Source organism: Mauremys mutica, chromosome 9 (assembly GCF_020497125.1).
Source record: "Mauremys mutica isolate MM-2020 ecotype Southern chromosome 9, ASM2049712v1, whole genome shotgun sequence".
NCBI lineage: Eukaryota > Metazoa > Chordata > Testudines > Geoemydidae > Mauremys > Mauremys mutica.
Genome location: NC_059080.1, coordinates 80,093,235 through 80,113,287, shown reverse-complemented (window position 1 = coordinate 80,113,287; position 20,053 = coordinate 80,093,235). Strand labels below are relative to the sequence as shown.

General features: G+C 44.2%; 1 protein-coding gene across 4 annotated transcripts in view; it reads right to left on the bottom strand.

The window, feature by feature from the left end:
* ARHGEF26 (Rho guanine nucleotide exchange factor 26) overlaps positions 1-20,053 on the bottom strand; it is a 198,457-nt gene that overhangs the window by 29,721 nt on the left and 148,683 nt on the right. For all 4 annotated transcript variants that reach the window (XM_045030663.1, XM_045030660.1, XM_045030661.1 and 1 more), the window contains one exon: positions 10,242-10,396. In XM_045030663.1, coding sequence (XP_044886598.1) covers positions 10,242-10,396 — 155 coding nt within the window. The remainder of the gene's footprint in view (positions 1-10,241; positions 10,397-20,053) is intronic.

The following is a 20,053-nucleotide window of genomic DNA, read 5'->3' as shown; positions in this document are numbered from 1 at the left end:
GTAAAGGTTCAGAAGGTGTTGAACTGCACAAAATCTCACTGCAAACTCAAAATGTTTAAAAATACTTATTCTCTGTCCAAACAAAGTCTCAGTGAATTAAGTGAGTGTTTTGTTGTAGGACTATGCCAATTATTTTAATATAATTAAATTAAAAAACTGATATCTTCTCGATAAAGTTCCTCTAAGCAGTGGCAGGACACCGTGCCCTAAATCATACATTAACACTGTACAAATCAATGTAAGCAGTACTATATAATAGAGGTACGCAAGCCAACAAAGGCATCAACCTGGTTCTGGCTTATCTCTATGTCTATGGAATACTATAAGCCAAAGAAATGCCAACTCAGTGAGTATGTTCTTGCAAGGATAACGGCCTTATATAGCACTCCATGTGTTTTCTTATGAATAATTGTTTTGGACAGATTCCATCACTTGGCATGGGCTTTAACTTGGAGCTGCAGCACCTTCGTTTGTTGTAACTAGTCAGATCTATAATCTGAACCAGCAGTTCTCAAACTGTGGGTTGGGACCCCAAAGTGGGTCTCAACCCCATTAAAATGGGGTTGCCCCACTCCCCACTGGGCAGAGGAGAGGCTCAGGCTTTGGCTTCAGCCCTGGGCAGTGGGGCTCAGGTTACAGGCCCCGCCACCTGAGGTTGAAGCCGCTGGGCTTTGGACCCCCGTCCTGGGGTCGTGTAGTAGTTTTTGTTGTCAAAAGTGGTTCATGGTGCAATGAAGTTTGAGAATCCCTGATCTGAACCATCTACTGTCTTCCTTCTACTTTATTTTGAAAATATGAACATGGTAAGCATTTATGAATTAGAAATATAACAGTAATGGTGCAAGCAGCTTTTGTTTGGTCTGTCTACTGTACAGGTAAAAATGTCACTAAAGTATGTTATTTTGCAGGACTCTACGAAATCAAAGAGTTTTAATTTTTAATATTAAGTCTCATGGTATTAAGAACAAAGTATACAATCAATGAAGCATATGCCCTCATCTCAAAAGATGTATTTCCTCTCTTGCAAAAATATAGTTTCTTTTTGTGGGGAGGGAAGTTAAATTACTTTGAGATATTTACACTCTACTGGAGGGCTGGACCTCCCAAATTTTAGGACCTCCCTATTTTAATAGTACTCTATATTTGTATAATATTATATAAAGTATAGCTGCTTAAACCAACATTTGCATTATATCTTACTGCTGGCTGTCTCTATAGGGAAATACAGAATTTAATATTTTTAATTCAAGCCAGATTCTTGATCTTGATAGTTTTACAGTAGCATAAAGGAATTCCTTCTGACTTACACTAGTGTAAACCAGATCAGTCAGACCCCACATCTGTTTTGTCCGCAAGGAGTGAGAAACAGCTGCAATTGCTAGACAGAATGAAATTTCAGGTTTTGCACTAAAATTAACACACGCGAGTCTTCAGTTCTCACACACCCACAAAGTTAATTCCCTGAGGAAGCAGTGTGTATTGCAAAGAAAGACAGAGATAAGCACAGCTGCATGATTCCACAATATGATTCCACCTCTTAAAAAAAAACAACAACCACCCCTCATTCATCACAAATCTCAAAATGCCACTTGCAAGGATCAGAAAATAGCAGTGCTGACACAGACTGACAAAATATGCAGATATGTAAAACTTCAAAAATTACACTCTAGCAAGCGATTTTAATGATTTTTTTTTAAAAAACAAAGACCAATTTTCAGTTAGATTGTAATTTGCAAGTTAGTTTCCTAGGCACCAACTCAGCAACAATACAGTATTTCCCACAGCAAGCAAGCTCATATAAGATTGCAGAAGCTTTCATGGATATATGAGACAAAGAAGCCAGAACTATTGTGTTGCTAAACTGGACCTCCTTAAGATCTGAAGAACTCATTTTAATCCCCTAGATTGAATAATATTTTTCCAATATTGGAAAATTTCAGTAAATGTATTTTTTTTTTTTTTTTTTAGTGACATGCAGTTTAAGAGTTACGAGCAGCTTCCACTTTTCAACAGGTAGGCAGTTCAATTATTAGTTTTTGCAAGACCCCATTATAATCTACCAAGAAGCCCTAAGCCGCCAGCCCCCACCCCACCTCTTCCTGCCCCCACTCCACCTCAGGCCCCACCCCTTCTCCCAAGCCCCCACTCCACCGCTTCCACCCATTTCTGCCTCCTCCCCAAAGCGTGCCCCATCCCTGCTCCTCCCCCCTCCCCCAGCAGCGCCTCCAGCACACCACGGAACAGCTGATCACTGAGGTTGGAAAGCACTGGGAGGGAGAGGGAGGAGTTGATTGGTGGAGCTGCTTGTGGACGGGAGGCAGTTGGGGGGGGGGGAAGGGAGCTGGCTGCCGGTGGGTGCTAAGCACCCATTAATTTTTTTCTGTGGTGCCTAGGCAATAAATATGTCCCGAGACCGCCCAGAAGTCTCCAGTAAAATCATGGGGGGGAGGGGAGGAAAGAGACTTGACAATTCTGATAGTTCTAAGGTAAAAGTTTAGTGCACTGGATAAGGTACACTACATGTTAGGATAGGCATGTGTGGGATCCAGGGATCTTGAAAGGTGTGTTGTGTGGGCTGCTGATCCTTGTTGCAGTAGAGATGTATCTGCAGGTTTTGCATCTGCTGTTCTGGCAGGTTCTGGTGCTGCTTTGAGAGTTGGTGTGTCCTGGTCTGCGGGGAGCTTGCTTCTGGTGATGAGCTTGGAGAGATTGTGGGGGGAAGGGGTTGTTTGAAGGTCAGAAGTGGGGGTTCAGGAAAGAACTTTCCTGAACAAATGCCCCAACAACTATGGTGCTGACCAGAGACCCCGCGACCCAGTGCTTTACATTCCGTGACCCAGTACTGGGTACCCACAGTTTGAAAACCACTGGAATAACACATTAGTTCACCCTCCTGGCCTCTCCAGTATCCTGAGACCAACACAGCTACAAATACACTATATAAGTAAAAAAAAACTGGAAAATGTACAGTAAATAAACACAAATTATTCCTTCACTCTTTCAAATGGGTCGTTTGAAACCAATAAAATGTAAGTACAAATGAATCTGTTATTTTAACTTATTACCATTAAGAATACCTGCAAGTTCCACACTGAAATCTTTAGTATTTCATTACAAAAGTTGCTTCCTTTTATTTGTGTTGAGGTATCTACTTGCCTTTTTAATTAGGAAAATGAGGTTTTTCCTTTTTTTTTTTTTTTTGGCATCTGGTGCACAAACCCAGTTTTGCAAGCAGCTGTGAACAGGTAACATTCCAAAGTATTATTTAACCTTTGGGTGGTTTCCAATTTATGAAGTCCAGCTGCATTCCATTGCTAAGATTATCTCAGGAGTTGACAAGCCATGCAGCCATTAAACAGACATGATTTTAGTGGTATCTTTAGGGGATTACAGAAAGTGAGCTGAAAACATTTAATAACTCTATATCCTCACTAAAATAGAGGTCTCCTGGCAGTTTGAGAGAAACCTTTTAATAATCTTCAATATTGCCGTTTGAGGGGTCTTTTTTGAATGGGTGAATAAAGAACCATCTGCTTCAACTATAGTTAAACATGGCATGAACTCACTACTTCTTGAGTAGAAAGGGAGGACTATAGCATGCCAGCTCAAATGCAGCCACTCTATATTGAAAGCTGGAATCCCTAATCAGACCTTCTTGACCCCTGGACTGTGTGCATAGGCGCTATCTGTGTGCATAGGTTCAAGAGGGAGCTCTGTTCTATCCTTAGCAGAATGCTGCTAGAACGTACACTTCCAGGCTTTAGTGAGAAGTTATAGGGATGCTCCTGCAGACAGTTCATTTTCTGAGCTCTCTGACTGGTTGGGAAAATGTAAGTTATAGAAACACTGTGATAAATGGCAACATACGAATATAGTTATCTAAACCTAGCAATTCCGTAACAGTGCCTCAGGTCAAGTTCAGAATGGATATGTTTTATACACACAATTGTAGCAAGGGGAGAGGGGATGGCCCTTAAGTTCAACATGGGAGGAACACATAAAAGAAAGATTAATGTTACCTAGCAAAAATATACAGATTTCTATTGAGGTACCATTATTTTAAAGCAGCACTGTCTATATCTCAGGTGTCACACGTAAACCTTTTTATAGGTAGATTTTGCCTCCTTGAGCTATTTATGTGAAACCACATAAAATATTTGGTTTCTGTAGAATTGAATCTTTCATTTTAAAAAACTGCTTGCTCTCATAGTTGTGAAGAAAACCTTCAAGATGTGACCCAAGTACAGCCAATAAAGTGCTGTCTACCTGACACAAAAAGCCTGAAATAATGAGTCAAGAGACAAAGGGTGTGAATTCCTCTGCCCCCTAGGATGTTTAAATTTGAAGGGTCATTACTGGACTTTAATGTGAATGTGAACCATTTCATTAGCAATCATGTTAGTAGACGGAATAGGGATGAGGATGAGTGTGAAGCACAGGGGACTAGAATTTGGTGTTGCTGCAGGAAGGAAAATGCAGAGGAAGAACAAGAAAAAAAAGAAAGAAGGATGGGAAAGGTAGAAAAAGTAAAAAAATAGTGGTGGTAATTTTTCTCACTGAGTAATGATGAATACAACATATACTGAATACATACATAACAATAATAGCTGAATATTTAGCTGTTACCTAAGGGCCACGGTCTACCATTAAATCTTTGACATCAATGGGAGAGCCACCATGCATGGTGGTTAGTGACTGGCACTAAAGTTACACCCCAGTCCCATCGACCATAAAAGTGGGATTTGAGTCTCTCCAAGAGTTGAACACCCTGGATACATATATCACATGTTCCATCATGTGTTCAACAGATAGAAATCATAAAGGTTATATTAAGAAGGCCAGAAAAGTTTACATAAAAAATATCCATGTGCGATTTTTACATTAAAAATGCAGATCTTGTCTACGTCCTGGAAGACTCCACAGAAGCTGGAGAATAAACTCAATCAGGAAATCACAACAAGCTGAATGCTAAACAATGGAGAAGGGATGGAATTTTTAGCCACTATTTAAAGCTCTGGGCCAGAAGGTAAAAAAAGATGCTGGATTCAGAATATACCGTATATACTCGATCATAAGCCGGTTTGTTTATAAGCTGACTCCCCCCCGCCCAAGATGGATAAGTAAAAATGGAAAAAATTTTATAACCCGTTCATAAGCCGACCCTATAATTCAGGGGTCAGCAAACTTTGGCTCCTGGGCCATCAGGATAAGCCGCTGATGGGCTGAGATGGTTTGTTTACCTCGAGCGTCCGCAGGCACAGAGGTTAACCTAAGTAAACAGTCCTGGCACGCCAGCTGCTTACCCTGACGGGCCGGGACAGCAACTGGTGGGGAAATTTGGGGGCGGGGGAGAACCTGGGAGTCAGGGGAGTAACCCGTGACCACCCCCCACATGACCCCACCCCTAGCCTGGGACCCCCACACTCTCCTCATCCCATCCCTTCCCACCTTATCTGGGGAGGGCCAGGGGAGGATGTCTCTGGCCTGGCTGGAGCTGCTCAAGCAGGCTGGGCAGCATGGCCGCAGCCTGCTCCGGGCGGCGCAGCCACAGCCTGCTCTGGGGGGCGGGGCCGAGTGGCACAGCTGCAGCCTGCCAACCCCGGAGCTGCAGCTGCTTCGGAGGCTGGGGGGAGAGCAGTGTGGCCAGAAGCGGAGAGACTCTGGCCCTGCCTCTTCCCTTCTGGCTCTGCTGCCTCTCCTTGCTTCCTCTGTTGGGTGGAGGGGCTGTGCCCCACCTCTCCCTCTCTATACCCGTTCATAAGCCGACCCCCTTCTCTGGTGCTTCCCTTTTTTACTAAAAAATTCGGCTTATGAATGACTGCCAATTTCCCCCAGGCAGGAGAGATGAGGAAGAGAATAATTCAGTTGAGGTATAAACAGTGGAGCCCAGGCCTCACACACTTTTGGTTGAAGGAACAGTGAAGAGTGAAGCAGGTTCCCTCACCGGCCTTGTGGATTTATCATTGGAAATCCATTTGGTGTTAATGCTCTATGGCCGAACGGAACCATGCGGCCAGCAGACCAGCTGCACAAAAGCGCAGGGTCTCACTGGGTGTCTCCTGTGATCTGCTAGCTTCAAGGGCCAAAGCCCCGGCTGTTCTGCAGCAGACACTGCAGTGCCCTAACCCCTCACGGAACAAGCCTGCTGAAGCAACTCTGAGTTTCCTGCTTCTTTATGATACACAGAAGAGTAATCGGGGCCCTAAGCGATCCCTAAAAGTGCATTTAATATTCTTATGCATGATTGGGCTGCACAGCAGCATGATGTTTAAAGCATAAGCCTCTAAAATATGTCAGAGCTGCATGGGATTTGGCCATACGATGCCCACTGAAGCGAGGGGAATTGGGTTGCTAAATCCCATTCAGCTATTTGAGAACATAAAGGTAGGTTGTTAAGTCTGACCATTACAAACGCAGGATGAACTCAAACTAGGGGCTGTGGAGGGATCTGACTAGGAAAGTACTGTAGGAATGAAAGCATAAAACCTTATGTGGAGCATGCCTAAGTGTTCAGTGTCATGAGGTTTCTTGACCTTTATCATCCTATAGCTAAACCACACTGAACAAATGCTTTTCTGGAGTGCTTGCTCACTGTAATACACAAAGGCAGTTCTTTTAATGATACTTCTGGTATGTAAAACCAGGGGCAGCTCTAGGTTTTTGGCCGCCCCAAGCAGTCATGCCCGGGAGGCGCCCCCGAGCCGCGGGAGCAGCGGACCTCCCGCGGGCATGACTGCAGAGGGACCGCTGGTCGCGCGGCTCGGCTGGACCTCCCGCAGCTGCGGGCGGTTCGCAGGTCCGGCGGCTCCCAGTGGATCTGCCGCAGTCATGCCTGCGGGAGGTCCACTGGAGCCTCCAGCCGAGCGTCCCCTCCGCAGTCATGCCTGCGGCAGGTCCGCTGCTCCCGGGGCTCCGGTGGACCTCCCGCAGGCATGACTGCGGCAGGTCCGCCGGCCCAGCCTGCCGCCCCCCCGGGAAAGGGCCGCCCCAGGCAGGAGCTTGCCCCGCTGGGCTCTGGAGCCGGCCCTGTGTAAAACATTTGTAACTTGAAGTCTTTGTATCAAGATTTGAGGACTTCGGTAACTCAGCCAGAAGTTAGGAGTCTATTACAGGAGAGGGTGGGTAAGAGTCTGGGGCCTGCGATGTGCAGGTCAGACTAGATGGTCAGGATCAGGGGCGGCTCCAGGCACCAGCACGCCAAGCGCGGGCCTGGGGCGGCAAGCCATGGGGGGCGCTCTGCCGGTCGCCGCGAGGGCGGCAGGCAGGTTGCCTTCAGCGGCTTGCCTGCGGAGAGTCCGCTGGTCCCGCGGCTTCGGCGGATCTCCCACAGGCGTGCCGTCGAATCCGCGGGACCGGGGACCTCCCGCAGGCAAGCCGCAGAAGGCAGCCTGCCTGCCGTGCTTGGGGCGGCAAAATACCTAGAGCCGCCCCTGGTCACGATGGCCTCTTTTGGCCTTAAAATCTGAGTCTAAATGTAAGTACTGCTCTATATGCAGAATATTGTTGGACCAACACTGCTTATCAGTTATCTGTGGGCCAACTTTGATATATACCATCAATCCTGGCCTTTAAAGAAATTGGACTTAATCACTCCTCATTGTGCTAACTGAGCTCTACAAATATGGTTAATAACTCGGGCAGTGCAAGTGAAAATAAGCTTCAGGATACAGAGCAAAAACTCATTTTGCACAATTTCAAGCAGCTGAATGATTAGGACTAATAATGCAGGGGTGCAGCAGAGTGATTTTTATGGCAGCCGTGAAATATGCATGTGAAACCCAAATATGCAAATATAAATACATAGTGTTTTAAACTTGAATATCACCTTCAAAATATCCATGGTTACATCTTAAAAACTAGAGGAACTGTACCAATGATGTTAGCACAGTCATTAAATTATTTAATGTTCTAACGTGTAAAAGCCAGTTCAAGTTTGACTTTGAAAAACTGCATGGAATGGATTTTTTTTGCACAGCTAAGGGGCAATGGATCGTATAAAAGAATGTAATTAGTAAGTTTGTCTGCATTTGTGCAGCACATATTTTGTGATCAGAATGACTGTGGTAGGATCATAGGAATCAATACTTTTCAATTTCATATGTTTACTTAGAAAGATCTTGGTACCGTGAATATATAAACTATCATTAAGATCAAGTTTTATTTACTGTAACTCATAGGGTCCACTGGGATATCACAGATTCCAACAGCTGGAAGATGTTATAAATCAAAAGCACCAGAGTTTGGAGACAATACATTATTACAAAAAGTTATCTATGAAGCTGGGCAACCAACCTATCGCACAGGAAACCAATAAAGAATGTAACAACACAGATAATACACTTTTTCATTGTTTTCCAACTCAGAAGTTTACTTAGCTATCAGCACAATAAAATATTAACTTTAGTCCCGAGAACAGAAAGAAACATGCTGTTTAAAGATGCGTGGTACAAATCTGTGATGTGCTGCCAATGTTTCAAAAAGGGCTTCCATAAAAATGTTCCCTGTAGCCCAGGAGTGGGCAAACTTTTTGGTCCGAGGGCCATATCTGGGTGGGGAAATTGCATGCATGAATATAGGTCTGGGGCAGGGGGTTGGGGTGTGGGAGGGAGTGTGGGGTGTTGGAGGGGGTACAGTGTGCAGGAAGGGGCTCAAGACAAGGGGTTGGAGTGGAGGAGGGGTGCAGGGTGTATGAGGGAGCTCAGGGCAGATGGTTGGGGCAGAATAGGGGTGCAGGGTGCAGCAGGGGGCTCAGGACAGGGGGTTGAGGTGCAGCAGGGAGTTGGGGGGCAGGAGGGGGCCAGGGTGCGGGCTCTGGTGCCGCTCACCTGGAGCAGCTCTGGGGTGGCAGCGGCGCACACCGGAGCCAGGGCAGGCTCCCTGCCTGCCTACCCTAGCACTGCGCCACTCCCAGAAGCGGCCAGCACCACGACCTTGAGGCCCCTGAGGCGGGGGAGGGAGGAGGGGCGCAGCCCTCGCTTGTGGGTACCTCCCCCGAAGCTCCCATTGGCCATGGTTCCCCGTTCTCAGCCCATGGGAGCTGTGGGGGGGCGGTGCCCGCAGGCAGTGCAGAGCCCTTTGCCCCTACCCCGGCGCTGCAGGGACATGGTGCCGGCCACTTCCAGGAATGGCGCGTGACCCGTGGAACCACAGGGGTGGCAATTCCACAGGCCGGATCCAGCCCACGGGCCGTAGTTTGCCCACCCTTGCTGTAGCCTGTGATAAACCTTGTGTCCCAGCGGCGTGCATACTACAGTGAACAGGCTAGGGAGAAATCTATTCACTTGAATATAACCAAGAACTAAGGCAGCAAATAAATCATGCTGTTCTTTACTGGAAGTGTCCACATTTTGTTTCTGAAAAATGCATAAACTACAACAGCATTATAGTACAGCGTTCAATTGTACTGTTTGAAGCACAGGCTCAAGATTTTAGAAATCTTTTTAAAATACCTGATATTTGGTTAACCCAAAAGCAAAACATTTGCTCTTCAAAACTATTTTTTAGTAACCAAGGAAGCAAATAATCTCTGTCAGGAATGATACAGCAGCATCTGCAGAGGGCATGAACTCCATCAAAGGCAGAGGAATGACCGTAACGTTCCCTTCAATTTGGTGGTGGAATTTTAACAGGGTGCTCCCAGCAGCCTCCTCTATCACATCACTGACACAGATTCTCCATGAAAGAATAGTATGGAGAGACATTCCTGCTCTACATATTTATTTATCTTGCTAAAATGTATACCTTTGCCGAGTCACTATGATTGGATTTTCATTTCTGTTTGACTCCCAACCAATGCAATTCTGAGTATGGTCTGATGGAGAAACAGGAGAGACTCAAAAATGCCTCCTTAATTCATTCATTCTTTGTACAGGCACAGCATACCAAAATGTATGACTACAAAATTGTAGATGTTTTGACTAAAAATGTGTTAAGTGCTGCCAACATTTCCACTTACACAAGGTTTTGTTTTTGTGCTGCAAGCATATTATGCATAACCACTTCTTATATCTTCTTCATTCACTCAAACATGAAAACAGTTCCTAAAGGAATAATCTAAAAATCCGTTGGGAACAATAAATTACACTTGAGGTAAATATTGAATAAACGTAGCCGTTGTGAAGCCAGGAAGTTTACATTCTCATTTCCCAAGGGTGACTCATGCAACATTCAAGACAATTGTGGCTTGTGTGTGATTCAAGGAATTAGACACACATGCAGTTTTATTGTGTTGAAGCTCTTACCTCTTCTTCTTTGTGATAATGAGGACATCATTGAAGAGGAAGAAGTACACTTGCTGCTTACTGGTCCTTTTAGAGAAGAGTCCAGTGTCTTCCACGTATGCTGTTAATTCACCCCTTTTCACTAACCACCGGGAAGAGGAGACCAGTGGAAATGGCTACAAAATAAGAAAGCAACATTTTAATCATAAGTCACAAGTCTTCTGAGACACAAAGGCATATCAGGATCACTTGAAAAAAATTCATGAATAAACTCAAAACACAGAAATAGGAGTATAGGCGTCAAATAGAGACTTCAAGATTCAAAGTAATGTACAATACAGGAGACACTTGCTAATAGTGGATGCTTTAGAAGTACTGGCTACCTTCATACTATATCTGCTAAAATCAATTGAAGAATAAACAGAACGTGGAATTGAGCACGCTGTGAAATGGGAGCTAACAGCATATTTCCACCTAATGTAGAACTAAGTGAATCTCTTAAAAAGGGCAGAAATAAAATGGTTTTTAAATATTCCCAGACCACAGACTCTCTTAAAGCAGAATTAAAGTTACAAACAGAAAATTTACCAGATTAGAATACTGCAGTTACTAAAATACAAGAGGTCTGAAAGTCAGTAAAGTCACAGCAAAGGTTAAAACAAAAGCAAATGTTGTATCTGAAAGTCAGGAAACAGCAAAACCCGTAGCTATCAACACCTAAACATCAGAAAAAGAACAGTTACTTTCCCTTCTACAGATTTCAGAGTAGCAGCCATGTTAGTCTGTATCTGCAAAAAGAACAGGAGTACTTGTGGCACCTTAGAGACTAACAAATTTATTTGAGCATAAGCTTTCATGGGCTACAGCCCACTTCATCAGATGCATAGAATGGAACATATAGTAAGAAGATATATATACCTACAGAGAACATGAAATAGTGGAAGTAGCCATACCAACTGTAAGAGGCTAATTAATTAAGATGAGCTATTATCAGCAGGAGAAAAAAAACTTTTGTAGTGATAATCAAGTTGGCCCATTTTAGACAGTTGATAAGAAGGTTACTACAGTAACTGTGGCTCTTAGAGATGATGTTGTCAGGTATAGATCTTACAGTAGTGCACACGTGCCCCATGTGCATGAGATCTTTTGAACAGCAGTCACTGGAGCTGCACATGCATCCTGTGCCTCCTCATGTTCCTCTATGAGAGCAAAAAGGGCAGAGCAGCTGTGACTTTCCCTTAGTTCCCCCATGGTTGCTGAGGACTCTGAAAAGCAGGGATGGAGGGTGGGCCGTTGGATCCAAACTGACTGTATCTTATAGCTATTGTAAGGTAAGTCACCCTTCTTTCTTCTCAAATGTGTGTCAGTATGGATCCCTTTGTAGTTGACAGGCAAACAGCATCCTCTAAATGGTGGGAATGAGGTGATTCAGCAACATTAGTGAAATAACGATTGCAGCACTGCTCCCGTGAACTTGGCATCTGACCTGGCTGCCATTTCAAGGGTCATCTTTAATGAAGGTAAGTGAGTTGCTCCATGTTGCTGCCTTGCAGATTTCAAATATCAGCATATTTCTGAAGCTGGATCAAGACACTTCCTGTGCCCTGGTGGAGTGCACCTTGATATTTGGAGGCACGGGACCATCGGCTATCTAATAGCAGGCAGAAACACACTGGGAGGATGACACTGAGGTGCCACGTGGGGTTGGGTCTCTAATGGGAGGGTAATATGCAGAAGGGCTTTGAAGAAAATGGATACTGTTTGATATGAGAAGACTGAGCACAACTGTACCAGAATGCGACATGACAATGTTAATACAAGGTGGACCTTGAGAGTTAAATGCTAAGCTAGACTGAAGCTCAGCACGTAGTCAAGGACTATATCTCAGGGTCTATACTCAGTCTAGATTCCGTCAGGTTACCCATATGGAAAATCTTTTTCATTTAGAGGAGTAGGATTTCCTAGTAATGGCTTCCTGCTCTGTATGAGAATTTCCTGAAATTGTATAGTGTCTGTCTGTAGCCAACACCAAACCATCAAGTGTAATAATTGTGGGTTAGAGTGCAATACCTAACCCTGATTCTGAGATATTATGACTGAACAAGCTGGGAGATATATGGGAGGCCAGCTGGATATTTGCAATGGGTCTGACAGACAGAACTGCCTTGGCCAGGGAGAAAGCTTTCTAGACAAACATGGGAGTTTGATAAATTTCAGTCTTGGACACTGGAAAGCATATTTTATTATTTTGTTTGTTACCATACCTGTCTCTTTTTCTCTTGCTTAGTATCACTTAAATCTTTTTTCTTTACTATAAACTGTTATACTGAAGTATAGCTGAGCACTTGCACTTAACTAATAGGCTAGTGTGTGCACTGTCTCTTTGGCAAACTTAAAAAATTCTGGGAGTGTCCAGTGACAGGGACTGGACACTGCAGAGACACATCTCTGGAGAACTCTGGAACTGAGGTCCACTGACTGCTACCTGCAAGGCAACATTAAGTCTGGCAGAGTCTCAAGAAGTTAGCTGATGAGACAGGGAGCTGACACAGATTAAAGCTCCAGCAAAGCTCTTTCTTGTGAGGCAAGGAGGTAACACAGTGGCTTACGGTTCTGGGTGTCCTGAGGAGAGCGTCACACCAGGTTGTTGCTAGTTCCTGAAACATGCCAAGTCAACAGGATTACCCCGAGTATGACACCATGTCCAAAGCCTGATGGCTTCTTGGTAGAAAGGGGATAAATTAATGTCTCCTTGTTTGTTTGTAACAGTGCACTGAGGAGGGGTTGTTTGTGAAGGTCTCCCCTGGGGAGTTCTGCAGAACAGACAGAAATCCTATGCAGGCCAATCTTATGGCCCTGAGCTCCAGGACGTTTACAGAGTTTCAAGTCATCCTGGGACCAGGTTCCCTGCATCTGCAGATGGTTCAACCTGTCCCTGAGGTGTCTGTGAGGAGTGTCATTGTCAAGGCAGGGTCACAGCACTCTTGGGCTGCAGCCATGAATTTAGCTACCACAGGACCTGAGATGGACCTGTGGCTCTTGTTCAAGTGGTGCCTAGATAGTGAGTGCTCTGCCACAGAATTAGGGACTGCAGATGAAGCCTGGCAATTGGAATCACATATGTGCATGCTGACAAGCGGCCTACTAGTCCTAAGCAAGCATGCACCATTGTCATCAGATCAGATTTTATGGAATCTGTCACTGATTGAAGAGACTAGAACCTGTTCTCTGGTTGGTAGGCTCTTGCCAACTGAAAGTCTATGACAGCCCCTAGGAACTCCATCATCTGTGACAAGTTGAGAGAATTTCTCACAGTTCACTAGGAGGCCTAGCAGAAGAAACATGAAGAGGACATACCCTAGGACTGTTGCAGTCTCCTGCTGAGACCTGCCTCTGATCAGCCAGTCTTCTAGGTAATGATACATGTGAATGCCCTGTCTTCTTAAAACATGCTGCTACCACTGCCAGGCATTTTGTGAACACTCTTGATGGCATGGAGAGTCCAAAGTCCTGTATTGGTAATGGTTGGACCTTATTATGAATCTTAGGTACGTCCTGTGGGCTGCCTGGATAGCTATATGGAAGTACACAACCTGCAAGTCGAGATGCATAAAACCATTCTTAAGCCTGAAGAGATGGGAAGATGGAAGCAAGTGTTACCATCCTGAACCTGAGACTGCGCATGTATATGTTGAGTCTTTGCAGGTCTAAGATAGGACGAAGATCCCCTTTCTTTTTGGGGCAAGGAGATGCCATGAGTAGAAAGAAGCCTCTCCCCCCCCCCCCCCCAATTCTGCTGGCACTTTCTCTATGGCTCTTAGATGAAGCAATGAGGCCACTTCCGTTTATAACAAGCTCTTGTGAAAAGGGTTCCTGAAGAGGGTGGGGGCAATGGGGATGGTAGGAGGTAAGGAGCGAAATCGAATAAGAATCTCTAGCACCTATCTGTCCAACTTTATGGCAGACCGTGCCTGGTGAATGGGGAAAAGTGGATTCCAAAGGTTGCATGTTCTTAATTGGCTCTGTTGTAGTTCCTGAAAGCCCTATTAAATTTCCTAAGAAGCCACAGGAGCAGGGTACATCACTGAGGAGGAGGAAGATAGTGTTTCCTGCTTCATCTGGGCTTCTCTTTGGGAGGCTAATCGGGCTGTTTAGCATCGGGGTCTGGTAACTGTATAGTTTGCAATAAGGGGCTGGGGTATAGATCCCTATGAGGTGCAAGGTGGGCTCTGTGTCCTTTAAGGAATGTAGTGTGCTATTTGTGTGCTCACTGAATAACTCCATCTCTTCAAAGGGCAGGTGGTTTATTGTAATTTGCACTTCCCTGGGAATGCCAATGCTTGAAACCATGAATCCCATCGCATTGTCACTACTGTGGCGATGGATCTAGCCAGTGTTTGAAACATCCATTGCAACTTGGAGGGCGTTTTAGCCACTTACTGGCCCTCTTTGACGATATCCTTGAATACACTTCCCTGCTCTCATGTGGGAGCTTAGATAGAAAGGCTGTTAATTCATCCCAATTCAGGAAATTATTATTTGGCCAGAAAGGTCTGACAATTTGCACCTGTAGCTGAAAGGAGGCAGAGGAGTAGGATTTCTTCCCAAACAGGTTGAACTTTGTTGAGTCCTTGTGCTTTGGGATGCTTTTGCTGGATGTGGATTTCTCCTGCACTACTGAAATGACAAAGAGGTGGGTGTACAAGTACTCAAACTTTTTTTTTTTTTTTAAGGGACTTAATACCATTTTCCCACCCTTTCTGCAGCAGATGGTATAATGGCAGGTGTTTGCCACAGGGCCTCCACAGGGTCAAGAAGTGCCCCATTTGTTGGAAGGATGATCCTGGGTGGGCCTGATGTTGCTAGTACATCAGGTTTATCAGACCCATAAGGAATGATTAAGAGGGCTGACAGCTGAGTGAGAAAATATTTTTCAAGCATGTGAAAGGTTTTCCAGAAAGCACAAGGAGGCACAGGGTGCATGCATGGCCCCAATGGCCACAGCTGTTCAAAAGACTCCAACCTTGCTCGCTTGAGGCGCACATGCACCTACACTGGGAGCTGTATTGACATCATCTCAAAGACTAACATGGAAATACTTGGGCTAAGTCCCAATATCTATATTAAAAAGGTTTCTGGCAAGGATTTTTTCCCCTTTGATAATGAAAATGTCTGATATATATTTCTATTTCTCCTGTACATGACTTAAAAGTATTAATTTTCTTGGTTTCCCCCCCCCCTAAGAATAGTTATGAAAATTGTTATAATTCTAGTTACTTGCATATATGCTTGTAAACTGTATATAAAAACAAAAAATATATACATAAAGTTTAATGACCCTTATATGAACCAACAGGGGTTCTAGGACTATAATGTACTCTATAGATGGTTGCAGCAGGAAATCAGCCCCCACCAGTTCAACACCCAGCCACAAGAATATGAGACACCTTCTGGGACATGGGGAATATGGAGAGAGTCACTGCTGCAGAGTTTATAAACTGTACTAGGGAGAAACTCTGACTGAATTCTTGGTGTGAAAGCCAGGCCCTATTGAAGTGAATGTCTAAACTAGGGGCGGGCAAACTTTTTGGCCCGAGGGCCACATCGGGTTTCTGCAATTGTATGGAGGGCCAGTTAGGGGAGGCTGTTCCTCCCCATACAGCCAGCCGTGGCCCGCCCCCTGGACTCCTGCCCCATCCACCCCTCCCTGCCCCCTGATCGCCCCCGGACCCTCCGCCCCGACTGCCCCCCCGCCATCCCATCCAACCCCTCCTCTCATTCCTGACTGCTCCCCACCCCAGGACCCCTGCCCCCATTAAACCCCGTTCCCCGCCCTCTTACTGCCCTGACCCCTATCCACACCCCTGCTCCGACCTCCAGCCTGAACTCTCCTGCCCTCTAGCCAACCCCCTCTGCTCCCTACCTCCTTACCACGCTTCCTGGAGCACCGGTGGCTGGCAGCGCTACAGCCACACCACCCAGAGCACCAGAACAGGCAGCTGTGCAGCCCAGCTGGAGCCAGCCGCACCACCGCGCTGCAGCTCTGCAGCTGCGCTGCCTGGCAAGAGCTTGCAGCCCTGCCGCCCAGAGCATTGCGCTGGCGGTGCAGTGAGCTGAGACTGCAGGGGGAGAGGGGACAGCACGAGAGGGGCTGGGGGCTAGCCTGCTGGGCCAGGAGCTCAGGGGCCAGGCAGGAGGGTCCCGCAGACCACAGTCTGCCCACCTCTGGTCTAAACTCTCATTGACTTCAACAGGGCCAGGATTTCACTCTGTCTCTTCTGGAGCTTATAAAATTACTGAGCGCGCCAGCCTCAGCTGCTCTTTATGAGACACAAATAATTTTTGACGACCTAGCGAGAAATGCTGGGGCTGGGACCAGGGAAACCCACTGGTTCAGGGCAGACTGTGGCACTTATCAATCCTGCCTGCTCATAGTGTCTCTCTCTAGTCCTAGATGCCAAGGGATGCCTGAGCATGGTGAATGTGTCTGCTCCTGCACAACTTTAAAGCCCCACGTGAGTCACTGCTAAGTATCCTGAGGTGAGTGCTCATGCAGTCGACCAGAGACCCTGGGAGACTGGTTAAATTCTGGTAAAGTTACAGGTGGGTGGAGGGGGTGTCAAAACTGAGTTTATAATGGAAAGCCAAACTTTAACCACGAGGGAATATACCCTTTCACTAATATCCTTGTGTTTGATGATCACATGAACCAGAACCAGTAAAGGAAATCTGAGATGTCTTTAATCCATTACTGTGGCAGAATCCTAATACTGCTGACCATTTCCCATAGTCAATTGTGAAATTTTGACTCTCACTGTCACTGTTCTATCACCACCAGTGACTGATTTTTCAGCTACTGAATTTCTCTGCACCTGAATTTAAACTTTCTTTGCTGCTGCTGAAACCCATTACCTGTCTTGTCATGTTTGACTAATGAAGACAACTACTTTCTTTTGTCTCTAGAATATCCTTTTACATGCTCGTAAAATATTTCTCCATGCAGCTGTCAGCCCTCATAATCATTCCTTATATGTCGTATTTTTCTGGCTTTTAAGTATTTTAGCTGCCCTTTCCTGAACTGTCTCCAGTTTGTCAGTATTTGTACTGTAATATTATGTCCAAAAGGGAACACAGTATTTCAGCAGTGATCTCACTCGTGCAAGAATTAAAGGGTGAGAATAAATACATCCATAGTTATAGAGGCAACAGCTTTCTTCTTGCATACAAAATATATTACTGCATATGCCTTTTTAATGACAGTAAAATAATAAAATTGTTTACAAAGTGCCCTTCCTGCCTATGCGATACAACATATAAACGGCAATATAAAATACAGTAGATGTTGGGCCAGAATCTTGCTCCCCTCCCATGCCAGCTGCTTTTCACTGAACAAAACTTGAAAGTTCTTGTTCATGAGAACTTACCTTTTAGGTGTCCACAATTTTCTATTATCCATTAATTTAATCTCTTTTCTACTATTTCTTCCAAGTCATAAATATACTAAATATTGTTATGCCCTCCTTTAATTTATATATGACACCACATAGATGCTACTGTCCAAGCAGAGAATGAACCAAACCCCAATTGCTCTCAGTGGACCAGAGCGTGCAAACAAACTGGTTTCAGAGCATTGTAATTTCATTTATTTAAATGGTGATTATTCCAATTTACACCCATGCAACAGAACAGAATTAGGTACTTTGGTTTTCTAACCAGATTTGTAACCAATTTACAATAATTCTAATCAACCTGCATTTCTCATTTTTTCCCTATAAGAATCTCATATAATTCCCTTTATCAGTAGCTATCTCACCTTGTCACTGTCACTTCTTTGTCACCTTGTTCAAACTCACATCCTATGCAAGGTCTAATTCAGTGGTTCTCAAACTTTTGTACTGGTGACCTCTTTCAGACAGCAAGCTTCTGAGTGCGACACCCCCCCTTATAAATTAAAAACACTTTTTTATATTAAACACTATTATAAATGCTGGCGGCAAGGCGGGGTTTGGGGTGGAGACTGACAGCTTGCCACCATGTAATAACCTCACAACCTTCTGAGGGGTCATGACCCCCAGTTTGAGAACCCCTGGTCTAATTAGTTCTCCTAAGAAACGCCTCAGCACTGCAGGAAGTATTGAGTTTCATCATTATGAAATCAAAGTAATAAGTTTCCACAGTTTCATAGCAATATTTGGCTTGAAATTTTAGCTTAGTTTGAACCAGAAACTCAACCCACTCAGTGGTTTGAGCATTGGCCTGCTAAACCCAGGGTTGTCAGTTCAATCCTTGAGGGGGCCATTTAGGGATCTGGGGCAAAAATCAGTACTTGGTCCTGCTAGCGAAGGCAGGGGGCTGGACTTGATGACCTTTCGAGGTCCCTTCCAGTTCTAGGAGATAGGTATATCTGCAATTATTGTTATTAAAACTCAGGGATCATGAAATCATGTGAATCAAACCTAACACTGCTAAGACAAATACCTCTTCCCCTCTTTCTCCACCAAATTACCAAGACTCCAATTTCTGTTGGAAGTTGGTCCAATTAAATATATTAACTCACCCATTTTCTCTCTTATCCTGAGACTGACACAGATACAACTAAATTAATATGCCAATATCATGTTTTCATAACTATGCAAACACAGCACTTGAGTTTCAACAACTCTCTTTGACAGCAGCAGTCACAAAATGCATGCTGGTCCAAATAATTAAATTCTTATTTCTGTTTAAAGGGGAAAAAAGCCTCTCACTTCTCTAATATGGTACATGAAATCTCAAACTGAATGACACTGAATAAATATCCTCTAATCTCAACTAAAAAATAAATCTTCAGGACAGGCAAACAGTTGAATAAGTACATAAAAAGGGAACTAAACCATTTTTGGAGTGGCTTTGGTTATTCAAGCTTCAGGAACCAAGTTAGATTGAATGAAACATTGTAACAATTCTAAGAATGTTATATGAGGGGCCTAGAGATTATTTTATAGTTTAAATTATGTGTATTTCTAAGAATGACAGTCCCAAGATATTCAATTATTTTATACTTAGAAAGGGCTTAACTTTTATTTGCTATTAACTCAAAATTTCTTTCTATGCCAAATAAATTCAGCATATGGTTTCCTAACTGGTTATATTCCAGAGAACACTTGCTTTGACTTTTTAAATATTTTTTTCTGTCAAAAATATGCAATGCTGAATGCACAAAGTCTTTTTCCTATATACAACAAACAGGCTCAGCATAATAAAGTGTACTGAAACTATGCCAAGAAAAATCAGCCTTTAACAATCCAACTGGCAAACTCTCAAACCACAGATAAATTCTAAACCACTAAGGAGTCATGTTTAAGATATACAGAGTGGTACTCTAGCAAAAAAGCTAAAGAATAAAAGTAGCTTTTATTCCCATGAAACTGATTAGAGGGGGAAGTTGCAGTATACATTCTAGAAGAGAGTACACTGTAAGAGATTGATCCTTCTGCCTAAATCAAGAACAACTGATTATGGACATCTTTTGTGGTGAAAATAAAGAATATAAACCATTTTCAAGGGCATTTTGAGAGACTTTTGGCTATAAAAACTCCTAGAACTTACTCCTACTTGAAGGCTCTGGAATAACGAAACTGAAAAGCTGCTCTCCCAAATCTCTTGAGAATATTATCCTTAGGTTATTATAAGTGAATATTTACACCCTATTTTTCTATTTTTATTGAAAATATGTGAATAAAAATGCTGTGGACCCTTTGAAAAGTCTCGCTCCAGAGTCAGGAACTTTCCCCAGCCAAGATGGGGGTACAGAAATCCTTTAAAATATACATACTTTTAAAAAAACATACACA